This window comes from Zingiber officinale, chromosome 2A (assembly GCF_018446385.1).
Source record: "Zingiber officinale cultivar Zhangliang chromosome 2A, Zo_v1.1, whole genome shotgun sequence".
In the NCBI taxonomy this organism is placed as follows: Eukaryota; Viridiplantae; Streptophyta; class Magnoliopsida; order Zingiberales; family Zingiberaceae; genus Zingiber; species Zingiber officinale.
Window position 1 is genome coordinate 90694758 of NC_055988.1, and position 13400 is coordinate 90708157.

General features: G+C 37.3%; 2 protein-coding genes across 4 annotated transcripts; one reads left to right on the plus strand and one right to left on the minus strand.

The window, feature by feature from the left end:
* Window positions 1-1015: 1015 nt before the first annotated feature.
* Window positions 1016-1815, minus strand: LOC122041498. Its single transcript, XM_042601195.1, has 2 exons — window positions 1592-1815; window positions 1016-1517 (listed from the first exon to the last, which is right to left on the minus strand). The coding sequence occupies exons 1-2, from the start codon at window positions 1706-1708 to the stop codon at window positions 1398-1400; spliced, it is 237 nt and encodes a 78-aa protein (XP_042457129.1). The 5' UTR covers window positions 1709-1815; the 3' UTR covers window positions 1016-1397.
* Window positions 1816-4066: 2251 nt separating this feature from the next.
* Window positions 4067-13118, plus strand: LOC122041499 (filament-like plant protein 4). Of its 3 annotated transcripts, XM_042601197.1 has the most exons (8): window positions 4067-4474; window positions 5712-5765; window positions 6033-6133; window positions 7742-7880; window positions 8799-8976; window positions 9173-11624; window positions 11745-11799; window positions 12302-13118. In XM_042601197.1, exons 4-8 carry the CDS (start codon window positions 7773-7775, stop codon window positions 12764-12766), a joined length of 3258 nt encoding a protein of 1085 aa, XP_042457131.1. In that variant the 5' UTR covers window positions 4067-4474; window positions 5712-5765; window positions 6033-6133; window positions 7742-7772; the 3' UTR covers window positions 12767-13118. The 3 variants fall into 3 exon arrangements, with proteins under 3 accessions (XP_042457131.1, XP_042457130.1, XP_042457132.1); XM_042601196.1 differs by lacking the exon at window positions 6033-6133; XM_042601198.1 differs by lacking the exons at window positions 4067-4474; window positions 6033-6133 and adding an exon at window positions 5071-5221.
* Window positions 13119-13400: the final 282 nt, after the last annotated feature.

Below are 13400 nucleotides of genomic sequence, written 5' to 3' on the forward strand. Positions count from 1 at the left end.
AGAATCAAGTAACAAGAGACAAATAGAAAATGCCTTTATTTTTTCCTGAAAAAAAAAATCGCTTGTCCTCAAATCTACCCAAGAAGAGAAGGCATCTTCTCTAATCGATAAATAGTGAATGACAGAGGAGATTGCGCTTCTCATCAATGATATTAGCAAGAGGAGATTGCACATGAAAGAACATGGGAAGACGGAGGAAATCATCAAGCATGGTGAGGAGGCAATTGATCTTTGTTCCCCTTGGAGGTTATATGGCCAAGGACAAAGCGAGGAGGTAGAGGGCTTCTTGGGCATGTCACCGAGCGTAGCAAGGATGCATTCAATCTATCATAGAACAGTAAAAGCATGCTGGAGAGGTAATGAAAGTGGAGAGGTAGAAGAATGATATTGGTTATAGTAAGACATTACAAATCTACCAACACCACCTCAATTGCATTTGAAAAAAAAAAAACTATTATCCCACCATGTGATGGAATATATTATTCTCTAATCAAAATTTTCCAAGATGATGAAATTTAAACCTCCATCTTTCCCTTTTATGCTGAAAATGATAGAAGAATATAGCCATGACTAAATTCTGATGTCCTCTCTTGCCTCCCGAGAGAGAATTTTCTGGTGGAATTATATGCTAAAACTGAAAGATCATTATCCGTTCTAAATACTTCATTATAATTTTGTGAAAAAATAACGTTTGGAATGAAGTTGACTAGCATTCCAGTATTAATCATGATGCTCCACTTAAGCTTGTCAATCTATGATTATGGCTGAAACTGAACACGTTTTAAAGTAGACACAAATAAATTGAAGAAGATCGATTGTGCAAGGTTGGTTTAATTTATACAAATTCTTGTAAGAACACACACGTTCTTGATTATCCATTCTTCTACCAGCAATCTAATTTATCAAGGATCTCGAACAAGGCGGCAACATTTATTACCATATTTACCAACTGAGAGTAAATTTCATCTATCTTTTCTCATATTAAATGAATTCCCCAGCATTTGATCTTTCCAAGTAGTCGTACCCAAGAGTAATATGTCAATTGAAGAAAATACAAAATGATACATTAATAAAATGAATGATATAGACAAGGAAGCAGAATCAATCTCTACTTTGTTCCCTTGTTTTGTCTTATGTTCATCGTATGATAAAACAAACGATCAAAGAATACCACAAAACCAATTAACAACGGTAAAAATTTCTTGCAGGTGATAAGGAACAATATTCCTAAATATTAGAACAAAAACTCGTTTAAAGCTATCTATTTTGTCCTAAAAACAAAGAACTACTTGTTGAAATCTCACGCTACCAATCACAAATCAACATGGGGAATAAAGAGGGCAATTTTACCGGAAGCGCCGAGGAATGGAATGAAGCATCGAGAAGGAAAAAGCGAATCACCGGTGCGCGGTCACAAGCGTCTCAATGAATCTGAGGCCGTCGTACCTCGGCGCGAACTTGTCCTCGGCTCTCCGTTTCGAATCAGATCCCGAAGCATTTTTCATTGATCCCGATCCCTAAGCATCGCGCAAATCCATCACGAATCCGTAAACAATCTTAATGAATCAACAGGAGATAAGGTTATGCATACCTCTTTAGTGGGGGCGGATGGGGAAATAACCGCGAAGACGTAAGGAGTGGCCGCGGCGGCGAGAGTAGCAGAGAAGGAAGCCGCGAGCGAAGCAGCGATGGATCCGGCCTTGATCATCTCGTCGACGTCTTGCCCTTTGTCGCTCGATCGCCGGAGAAGCTCAGAAACCCTTCCCAGAGCGGCGCGCTTTGTTTCCGGCTTCCTGCCCCCTCCGTTTTGTCGGGCAATAAATTGAATTAAACAGCGCGTTTAGGTTCCGCCTTGACAACGTGTCCAATGAATAGGATGGCGCCGCGTGTCGAATAACCGCGTTTTGCTTGGGTTGGCTCGAGTTCAACGACGATCGAGGAGAGAAAGATGCTTGGCCAGCGTGGATGGAGAAGCTTAAGGTGGCTTGCTTCGATTCCAAAGACGATTTTTAATACGCCAAGTTATATTATGGCTAGGTCTTTATTTATTTATTTATTTATTTATTTTTGTTTTTAAGAGCCACATTTATTTATCTGCCCTGTGTGGGCTTTCATATTCAGAATTGAACTGATGCCATTATTTGGGCCAAGGCTAATTCTTTTGGTGTAGTGATTTTCACGGTTCAGATAAATGACATTCTAAATGCTGCATGGAACAGAGAGGCTTGAAATTTCAAGCTCTTTCATCTCAAAATTAATTATAGGGATGGGGTTGATTATTAATGATGTATAAAAAATAATAATAATTTTTTTATTGTAAAAATAGTGATAGGTTTTTATATTTTTGAAATGATATTAAGGTGTCAAATTGGAGACTATGAAAAGACTTATATATACCCTCATTATTCAAATTGTTGAAGGCCGAAAGCAGTAGTTACATAATGACAACCACCCATTAATCTGCCTCTTTAATGGAGTGCAGACATTCTTTTCATTCATCGGTGAACTGCTCTCCTAGAGACTTAATTAAATGGATTTAATTCATCATTAATTGCTTGCATCGGTAACTAGCTATGATAATTAAAGTTTGCCTCTTGTCAATTGTTACAGGCTTACAGCAACCACTGCAAATTAATTAACACTTGGCCTTTAAACTCAGCAAATTACTTCGTCTTTGTGTTGTATGTTTATTCCAGATCTACTTGTTATGGATTATTTAACTATTTTTTTTTAAAAAAAAAGAAGTTTTTGGATGGCTGATACATATTCATTTCCTGTATCAAAGTTCAAAATGATATAAATTTGTGAAAAAAACATGCGAATTGTAGGCGAACTGTAGGCATTAATTAAGATTTGTTGGTGATGTATTGGACAGGCATATTGCCGAAAGTAACCAGAGAGAAGCGTGATACCGTGGAGCAAGAAAGATGTAAAACGACAGACAAAGTTGGGAAGGAAAATGGATCCAAAGCATGACGAGTACGACACGAAAAAGCACGAAGACAGTTGGCGAAATTATGAGGCCGCGCCGTGGTTGGTGAGACGCGCTAAATACCTGGAATTTACACCGCCACTCTGATTCCCATCGACATGGACCGTGCCGTAACGGGGCCCGAACCGGAATACCGCGGATCGAGATCCGCTTATTGAGTGAGTCCCTACATTCGTCCCTTTCCTGAGGATCCTCGCCTCCGGCACCAGCTACCCCGCGGGCCCCATCTGTCCGGTGCGCCTCTTCTTCGTTCATATTTTTCACAAATTCATAAATTTGTTTATGATTAATTTTTAAAAAAAAAATCAACATAGAAAGACATTCAATTTTTTTTAAAAAAATAACTAAATACTGTCTGTAACTAACTCCGCTTTAAAACAAACTGTTGGTGGATTCCATTCCAATCTTATATCACAATCCAAGATGTCTCATTCTCCGCTCCCTTTGACATCTTCTCTTACTACTTGCTGTTACTATTTGCATTTACTACTGTACCGGACATGGACTCAAAGATTACTTTAAATCGAGGAGAGTAGTAGAGCTCTGATGCCCACAGCTGCACCCAGCAATTTATCTTTTGACTCTTTTGTTCTGACAAAGTTGTGTTCGGTGGCAGAGAGATTGCGAGGTGTGAGCTGAAAAGCAGGAAGCCATTACAAGTGGCCCTTTTTAAAGGGCACAAACTATATCAGCATCTCAGCGTCTTTCATAAATTCTTCAAAATATTTCATCAACCCAGACTCATTCACCAACGCTCACGAAATAGACATGATAAAATGAAGATCACTGATTGGGAGAATGAAAAAAAAAAAGTTTATTATGTAGAAGTGCCATTTGATAAAAATAAAAACGAGGGTCAGTTTGTTATTGTATGAAGCATGAGGCGTTTTGTATGATTTTTAACCAAATTTACGAAGCAAACCCAGCATCTTTACGATGCAGGCTAATGTTCACCCCGCTTTTGTACCTGATTAGTAATTCGATCGACCGAGTGGGCCCGTTGAGGCATCTGCGATTTCGAGAAGAAAAGCGGGCAATCTTTCGGCACCTTTTAAGCTATCGCCTTTGAAACGGGGGCAACCTAACGCCAATATGCTCATTAGTCATTACCCACCTCGATCTCCTTTTTCCCTTTCCTTCTTCCCTTTGTTTTTTATTTTAAGAAAACACACACAAGTCTCTGCGAACTGAGACCGGAGTGTCAGGAAGCGGAGGAGAGAGAGAGAGAGAGAGAGAGAGAGAGGTGGCTGGCGCGGCAGAGCAGGCAAAGAATTACTACTGACCTCCAGGCTACTTCTCCTCCACCGCCTCCTCCCTCCGTTCTTCTTTCTGTTTCCTCTCTTTCTTGTTCCGTCTGTCGGTGTCCACGGACTAGTTCAGAAAATGAAAGCAGAGTTTGGAAGAAAGGGATTAATGGGACTACTCACGATTCGTCAGATCTGATAGTAGAATTTGCTTCCAGCGAGCTGCATTGTTCATCTGGTGAGTCCTGATCGTGTCCGCTTTGCTCTGGTGAATCTATTTCGGGTTATACAGCTGCAGTGTTTTGGACATTTTTTTGTTTTCCCTGTATTAAATAGCGCCGAAGATGCTGAGCAAGTTGTGTTTTCCTGGATTATCCATTCTCTGATTAAAAAAAAAAAATCCCTTTTCTCGCACATCAGTTTTCCCAATACAATTTGCGCCGATTCATTATCCGTTACCGATACTTTTTTTTTTCCCATTGTTTTTGCAACTGAGTGCTTTAACATTTGGTCTTTCTTCGAATTGAAGTTATTGGGTCATATGGACGATTGATGGAACCTAAGCCTTTTTTATGTGCGTGGTAGGCCAGTGATGCTAGTGGGAGATTAAAAAAGAATCGATGAACTGGACTTTTTGAAAAATAATGCTCGATATTCCTTCTGAAGCATTATTGCTTCCAGGACGTACTTGCGAGATTAGATCAGGAGGGATGATTTCTTCCTTATAGTTACACTCTGGAAACACTTTATGTATGTGTAACACCTACTCCACCTCCTACCCTCAATTTTAAAGAATTCCACCCAACTTTGGGCCATTGCTCAGTGCTTTTCCTCGGTGGCCTCTCTAATTTACGCCGTGTGATAAAGTTGGCTCCCCTAACTTGTGCTCATCCTCGCTTCAATGTTCATGTCGCATTAATGCATCACAGTCGTAGTGTGTTTATACTTGATGCACCATCACCCCTCTTTTCCGGATTTTATGAATGTAAGATACTTGTAGGAGGCGAGTTGTGCGTTTGAGGTTCTTGCGCCTGTTCTTGTCCAACATAAAAAATCATATTTTTTTTCTTTTGGTAGTTTAAGCTTTTAATTGGATTGACATAAAAAAGTGAATTGCTATTTACAACGGAGCAATGGGATGTTAATTTCATGTGCAGATTATTTACGATGCTCATGAAAATTTTCTTTTGAGTATGTCTTTTCTATATGTTTGAAATTAGCTGTTTCTAAAGGTCAGCTATTTGGTTACCATGATTCCTTTTTTTTTCCTTTTTCTTTTTTAATTCATTTTTATCATGTTGCATCAGGAAACAAATGTAGCTTGTTAAGTGTATCTCTTTCAGTTACTGCTGTTATACAATTCATATTTGGTTTCTCCTCAATGATCTACATGTTTTATCCACACATTCTTGTCTGCACGAAATTGTTCCAATGGGTTCCCTGCAAAATTGTAATGACTTGCTTGATTTTTGCAGTGAATACTACCCACGCTCTTGCTACATCAGAATATTTCAAAAACTTTTGCAAAGGTCAGCTTTGAGAACAATTTCATCTAGTTAATTATCTGACAGCTAAATTTAAAATTTTCACTCTCATTTATTTCCATGTTATGGAAAAAGTTAGTTAGTTTACATCCAAGTGTTAACTGCACCTACTCTGGAACTTTTATGATCAATAATTGATAGCTAAATCTTTGCTCAACAAATTTTTTGCAGAATTATCTTTTATATATTTTGTATGGTTCTCTTGCTTACCATGGTGTAATTTGCCTTCTGAATTTATCTCTCTTGCAACAGTTGTGTTGGCGGTACAATAATGGACAAGTAATTTACCATCTGAATCTCTCTCATGAAACAGGCATATTGGTGGGTACAATAATGGACTAGTAATTTAGCATGTAAGTTGCCAACATGAGAGTGTGCAATGATTGAGTGCATAGATAATAATAGTCTGGACACATAATTAAGTCACATGTGGTTCCAATTGCAATTAATTGTCCCAGACAGAAATTGGGCATCTTTTGTTCATTTTGACAGTATTCCTTGGTAACTTGTCTTTCAAGTTATGATAGCTTAGTAGCTAGCTATTGCATGATACAACCTTTTTATAAAACAATGTGCAATAGCATTTGGTACTTGGCCACCGCAAGAGGGACTGTGTTACCAAACTATGATAATCCATAGACATCTAGAGATTGAATACAACACAAACGTAGGAATTCACTTGGAATCCTTACGTCAGATATGGTTTATGCCCAAGGAGGAATATTTCACTATGAACAAAACGAAACAACAAAAACCACATTCCCATAGGTTGATGACAATCTCTCACACAAGGCTGATAATGTTCTCTTGTCTTTTGCAGTGTCTATGTATTTTGTGCAACATACAATCAATTTCCTTTGACTATAGACATTATATGTCAGGACTCGAAGGGCTTAAATTGTCTTTGCAAATCGGCTCACTAATTTCACTTACTAATGTTGGTTGATCTTGATAAAAAAAATTGCCAAGCTGTTCCTGCTTGAATCCTGATACTGTCTTGGACTTTCTGTTTCTTATAATGAAGTGTACAACTCTGTCAATCTAGCCTATGGTGCTCAATTCCATCCCTAAATTTTTTACTGTTTCTTAAATGAATTGATTTGTTTGCATCCATGCAATTAGAAATATAATGTCACAACTCACTTAAATGAGACAATTGACCTATTAACTTGTCAGGTTAACTACTGATCCAAAATGCTCAAGTACAAGAGGCTAACTCATCTAAACTTAGAAAGCTTCTCCATTAGACCTCAACCCAACATAAAAGCGCAGCTCTGTGTACGAAGCTCCTACCAATACGGCGGGTCTTAGGGAATGGTCGGACCATATTAAGTCTATTGTATGTAGTCTTACCTGCATTGTAAAAGATTGTTTTCGCGACTCCAACCTATGACACTAGGTCACACGGCAACAACTTTATCATCACAAACAACTTTATCGTTACATCAAGGGTCCCCTTCAGACCTCAACCAACACGTGAGATTAAATTAGGGCGACACATATAGTAAGCCATCTCTGAGGCCTTGCTGTATTCCCAGATATCATCTTTCAAACCTCTAGGCCTGCAATACAGAAAACTATCTATGTTCTGGCGCACCTCATTCTTTTCTTTTAGTTTTCTTTAGTAATTAAGATAGCTTGAGTCACACATCTAACTGTTTGCTGGATTCTCAATACGGTTAATCTCAACAGCTTGCTTTATGGATGATACAAATAAAGGAAAGAAAAAATCTAAATTTTTTAACAAAAATGAAAAAAATGAAATAAACAAAGATTTATCACACATTTAAACATTAAAGAGCAGTTCTTTTAAATTCTGGAAGCTGCATAGTTTTTGTATGTCCTATCAGTATATTTTGTTTGTACTTAAAATCCTCATCACTATTTCTTGTTATATCCAACATTTCTTTTCACTTTTCTCGTCCTCTATCACTGTGTTGATTGAAAGTATGGCTCAACAGCATAGCCTTCCGAGTAGCTGTGTGATCAGCGATGGACAGGAGAAGTTGGCCATGGAAGAAGAAGTCATCTGAGAAGGCAGTAACGTCAACTGACACCACCACCAATTTGTCCAACTCTAGTGGAAGTCTAGCAAATCAGGTTTGTTTATTATTGTCTTTAGGCATCTGAAGTGAATAATAATGTGTTGCAGCTTGAATTCTTATGGAATGCATGTGTTCTACACTGTTTATTGACCAGAACAATAACCATAAGGCATCAGTGGTTCCATTCAAGTTGATTGGATATTGACCTTCAGAAATGAGAAATTGTTTCATAATTTTGATTTTCCAAGTTTACAAATTCCATTGGATTTGGGAGAAGGATATATAAAAAATTTAAAAACTAAAGATATATTAAGTGGTACCTGTCATAAGCAAAATTAAGTCAAATCATGATCCATTTTTATAACTGAACAACCATTAGTCTTATGCTTGATTTATTCAAGATTTTGCTACATTTTACCAAGGTTTAGTGAATATGACTGTCACTGGAAAAGTAGCTCTAACCTGAAAAACTAAACAAAAGGAATTAAAAAAAAAACTAGCAAGTATATTACTCTTGAGTGCAAAAACTCACTATACATAGTTCTTTATAATCAACATCATTTGATATATAAGCAAGAGATACCTAGACTGTCATTTTGGATGGACTAAAAGTACAAAATGTCTGTTACCTAACAGAGGACTTGTAAATTATCAAAAGAGATAGGTGATTTCATATTTACTATAGGAGCTACAACCTGCATCAACCTATATAGAAGCTTCTAAGAGAGCACAAATATGGAGTTGAACCTGCTTCTTTGAAGCAACAACACTAAGCCATAAGAGAGAAGTTAATGTTTGTAATATCCTAATGTCACTTCAACCATTAATATCAAAATAACCCACGTATGTTAGTTTTTAATTTTTATCTTTCCTGCAGGTTGCAAGCCAAAAAAAAATCATTTAATTTCCTTGATTTGGTATTTTCCTTGTGATTCACATGTTAGCTCACTTGAATTACTTGATTGTGTATCAGGATGCTAAAAATACTATTACCTACGTTCAAATCTCTGCTGACAAATATGAACACCTGACTGAAATGGAAGAGCAAGTGAAGATCTTAAAAGAAAAGTTATTCGCTGCACAAACAGAGATGACAAATAAGGATAATCTGGTCAAGCAACATGCTAAAGTTGCTGAAGAAGCAGTATCTGGTATTATATCACCCTATATGGATAAATTTGGTGCAGAGTTCTCAAGCACAATACTTTTCATTGTTTAAGCTGATTGCGTAGCTTTTTTATGTTGATTTTGTGAATTTAATGTTGTAGGGAAATCTCTAGTCCACTGTTCAAAAGGGTTCTGAATATAATGTTTTTGAGAAATCTTTGGTATTCTTAATTGATGTAGGATGGGAAAAAGCTGAAGCCGAATCATCCACTCTGAAACATCAACTTGAGTCTGTAACACTATTGAAGCTTACAGCTGAAGAACGTGCTGCACATCTAGATAGTGCCTTGAAAGAATGCATGAAACAGATACGGAATGTGAAGGAAGAAAGTGAGCAGAAGTTGCATGATGTTGTCTTTGCAAAAACCAAGCAATGGGAGAAAGTTAAGGCAGAGCTAGAAACAAAAATAGATGATTTTGAGCAAGCTCTGCTTAGAGCTTCTGCTGAAAATGAAGCATTGTCAAGATCCCTGCAAGAGCGTTCTGATATTCTAATGAAAATTAATGATGAGAAGCTGCAAGCAGAAAGTAAAATTGAGCTGCTAAAGAGTAATATTTTATCATATGAAAAAGAAGTTAATTCCTTGAAATACGAACTTCATGTTATTTCTAAGGAGCTTGAAATTCGTAATGAAGAGAAAAATATGAGCATTAAGTCAGCTGATGTTGCAAACAAGCAGCACTTGGAAGACATAAAGAAAATATCAAAACTAGAAGCAGAATGCCAAAGACTACGAGGTCTTGTTAGGAAAAAGCTGCCTGGACCTGCTGCATTAGCGCAAATGAAACTAGAGGTTGAGAATTTAAGCCATGATTACGGGGAAACTAGGGTGCGGCCATCACCTGCCAAGAGTTCTAGTCCACATCACTTGTCAACACATATTTCGGATTTTGCCTCTGAGAGTTTCCATGCTTTGCAGAAGGATAATGAGTTTCTAACAGCGCGCCTATTAGCAACCGAAGAAGAAACAAAAATGTTAAAAGAAGTTCTGACCAAACGTAACAGTGAATTACAGGTTTCAAGGAACATTTGTGCCAAAACAACAAGCAAGCTTCGTAACATTGAAACACAGATGCTGGCACTGAACAAACAAAGAATTTTGTCAAATCCAATTTTTGACATTTCTTCTGAAAACAATTTAAGTCAGATTGAAAGTAAACCACCAAGTTTAACATCTATGTCTGAAGATGGTATTGATGAGGTAGAAAGTTACTCTGAACCTTGGGCTACGACATTGATGTCAGAGCTCTCCCAATTCAAGAAAGAAAAACATGCTGAAAAGGTCAAGAACGCAGATAATGCAAATCATTTGGAGCTTATGGATGACTTTTTAGAGATGGAGAAACTAGCTTGTTTGACAACAGAGTCTAATGGAATGGTCACTATTTCTGATGGCATGCACAAAAAGATGAAAAGTGAAAATCCAGCTGGTAATCTGTTGGCTCATATTCAGAAGGAAAATGATATAAATGAGCTGCAACTGCCATCAGAGGATGCAGAAAATTCACCCTGTGCCAATCAAAAGCATTCTGAAGAAATGTCACCTAACAAATTTGGTTCTCTGTTGGTAAAACTTCAATCAAGAATAGCTTCCATCGTTAAACAACAGTTTAAAGAACATGACATTGCCAAACTTTTGGATGATATACAACATATTGTGCAAGAAATACAAGAGGATTTGCCTCGGAAATCTGTGAATTGTCTTATTGAGGAAAATTGCTCTGTTGATGCATCCTCTGATCCAAAATCTAGTAATGATGGCATGGATGAAACTACTCTGATCAGTATATCTTCAAAGCAAGGTAAAATTTCATGTTCTGATGATAAGCATGAGTTAAATCAGGATCTAAAGAAGGCCATGTGTGATATTCAAGATTTTCTTATGTCTCATGGTAAACGAACCCTAAGAGCACTCGATGGGCAGCCCAATGTTGACGGACTACTTGAAAAAATCCAGCAGTTGTCTTCATATGTCAAGGATGTGCTAAGTGATGGAAAAAGCTTGCATGGTTTTATACTGATGCTTTCCCATATTTTGTCTGAAGCAACTGAAATAGGCTTTAAGATGACCTTAAACATGGGCAATGAATGGGAAAGCAATGTCTCAGATTGCATTGACAAGGTAACATTACTTGAAAACAGAGTGACTAGTCATGAGCCTAAAAATGAGAATTCCTCAGGAAGGTCTATTGCTCTATCACATTCTTCATCTCATCCTGACATTGAAGGGCCTCTCAGTGACAGTTTTGAACAGAGAAATACAGTGCAGAAATTTTCATTAAAGGAATTTGAACAACTGAAGTTGGACAAAGAAAGGATGCAACTGGAACTTTCTGCCTGTACTAGTTTGTTGGAAGAGACAAAAATCCGGCTGGTTGAAACTGAGCAAGAAGTGGCAGAACTAAAGTCCAAACTGGTTACTTGCCAAAAATCAAATAGCTTGTCTGAAACCCAATTGAAGTGTATGGCTGAGTCTTACAGATTGCTGGAATCGCGTACACAAGAATTGGAAGGTCAAGTAAACCTGCTACACACGGAAGTAGAAAAATTGAACAAGGAGCTTCACGAAGGAAGGCATATCCATTCGGAAGATTTGGCCAAAATAAGATGTCTTGAGGAGCAGATTGAGAGGTTAGCTATTATCGCGTAGATAACTATTTGCATGATATTTCGCCATTTATTTAGAAAATCAATCTCCTTTATTATGTTTTTTTTGTCTGATTTGTTTAATTTTCCTTTCTTGTATTAAAGGCAGGAAAAGTCTTCAATGTGCTCAGATGCTGACACTCAGGTCAAGGCAAAACAGGTATCTCTATTCAAATAACTCCATATTTCCTTCTGCATCAACTTATCTGGAAAAGGATGGAATTATGTTTTAATTTTCCGTGCAAGAATAAAATAGGATGATGTGCGGTACCACTTAAATTGTAAGATGTTACAAGACAATTGCACCACTAACTAAATGGATGTATAGGGTTTATGGAAAGGTAGATTAGATGTTTGTTTTTGAGAATAATTCATTGAATATAATTCTATAGTTGATAGAATGGGAGATAATAAGTTAAGCTGATTTAAAATCCACTCAATATTTTTGACATTAAGCTCATTATGATATTCATTATTATCAGTAGTTACATTGTTTACTATTGAATTTGCATTGTGTGAGTTATTCACTGGATTGGCTTAAAAAAGTTCAGAACCTGTCGTACTATTAACATTTACTAAATGTATAAATTTTTAGCACGAGTACTTTTTATTGATAAGGCGAGATGCTTTTGATGCTTATATTAGCACCATACTTTTAATAGGAGAAAGATATAGCAGCAGCAGCAGAGAAGCTTGCAGAGTGTCAAGAGACTATACTTCTACTTGGTAGGCAATTGCAAACGTTGCGTCCACCAACTGAACAATCAGATTCCTTGCCAAATCATAGACATCTCAGGAGCAATAGTTATCTTGATGATGTACTGGACTCAACTAGCCTCAACACTCGAATCACTCATAATTCAAGGCGCTCGATATCTGAGGCAGAAAGTTCTGTGGATTTTGTAGCACTTAGAGCTGGTGATGATTTCCCTTTGGATGGATACACTGGCCAAACAAGCCCATCGGACACTGAAGCAAGTACGTTTCCCAAATCACCTATTGATACAAAGCATCGAACGGATAGGTCTTCGAGGTCATCTTCTTCTACTTCTTTACCTAATGCTTTGCCCGAAAAGCATGGTCGTGGTTTTAGCAGGTTTTTCTCCAAAGGAAAAAGTGATCGCTAGTTTTGATTCCAAGATTACTTTTTCTTTTGAAGGAGACAGAAAATGAGATGAAGCAATGCACAATGTTTGTTTAAATGAGGGATCCTCCAAATTCTCAGCAGTTTCAGTGAGCCTTACGGTTCATTCTCATTTCTATGTAATCATTACTTGTTTTTTTTTTCACAATCAAAGCATGCATTTTTCCAAAGGTTTTGACTTGCAATTTGATAGTAATGTATGCTCTGTGAAGATAAAAAATTGTCACTGACAGTTTGGTTTTTAATTCCCTCGTTCAAATTCTGTATAAAATCATTGTTAAAACAACGGTTCCTAACGGACCTAAGTATGTGTTTATTGAACCTTATTTGGTGTACAGTGAACAGGCATTAAATCTGTTTAAGAACCTGAGCACTTCTCAATCCCTAGCTTTTGTAATCCCTAGCTTAGTACTACTACCTTATTATACAACATTCATGTAAGTATCATCTAATTTCCTTGCATTATTTGCCCATATTAAATTAAAGCAACCGTCCATACCGGTAATATTTGCCCATATATCAAGTTCACTGTACTCCCATGTTGCACTGAATGAATTTAGTTAAACAACAATGAAATTTAGTTAAATAACAACGTACGCGCGCGCACCAACTATCGC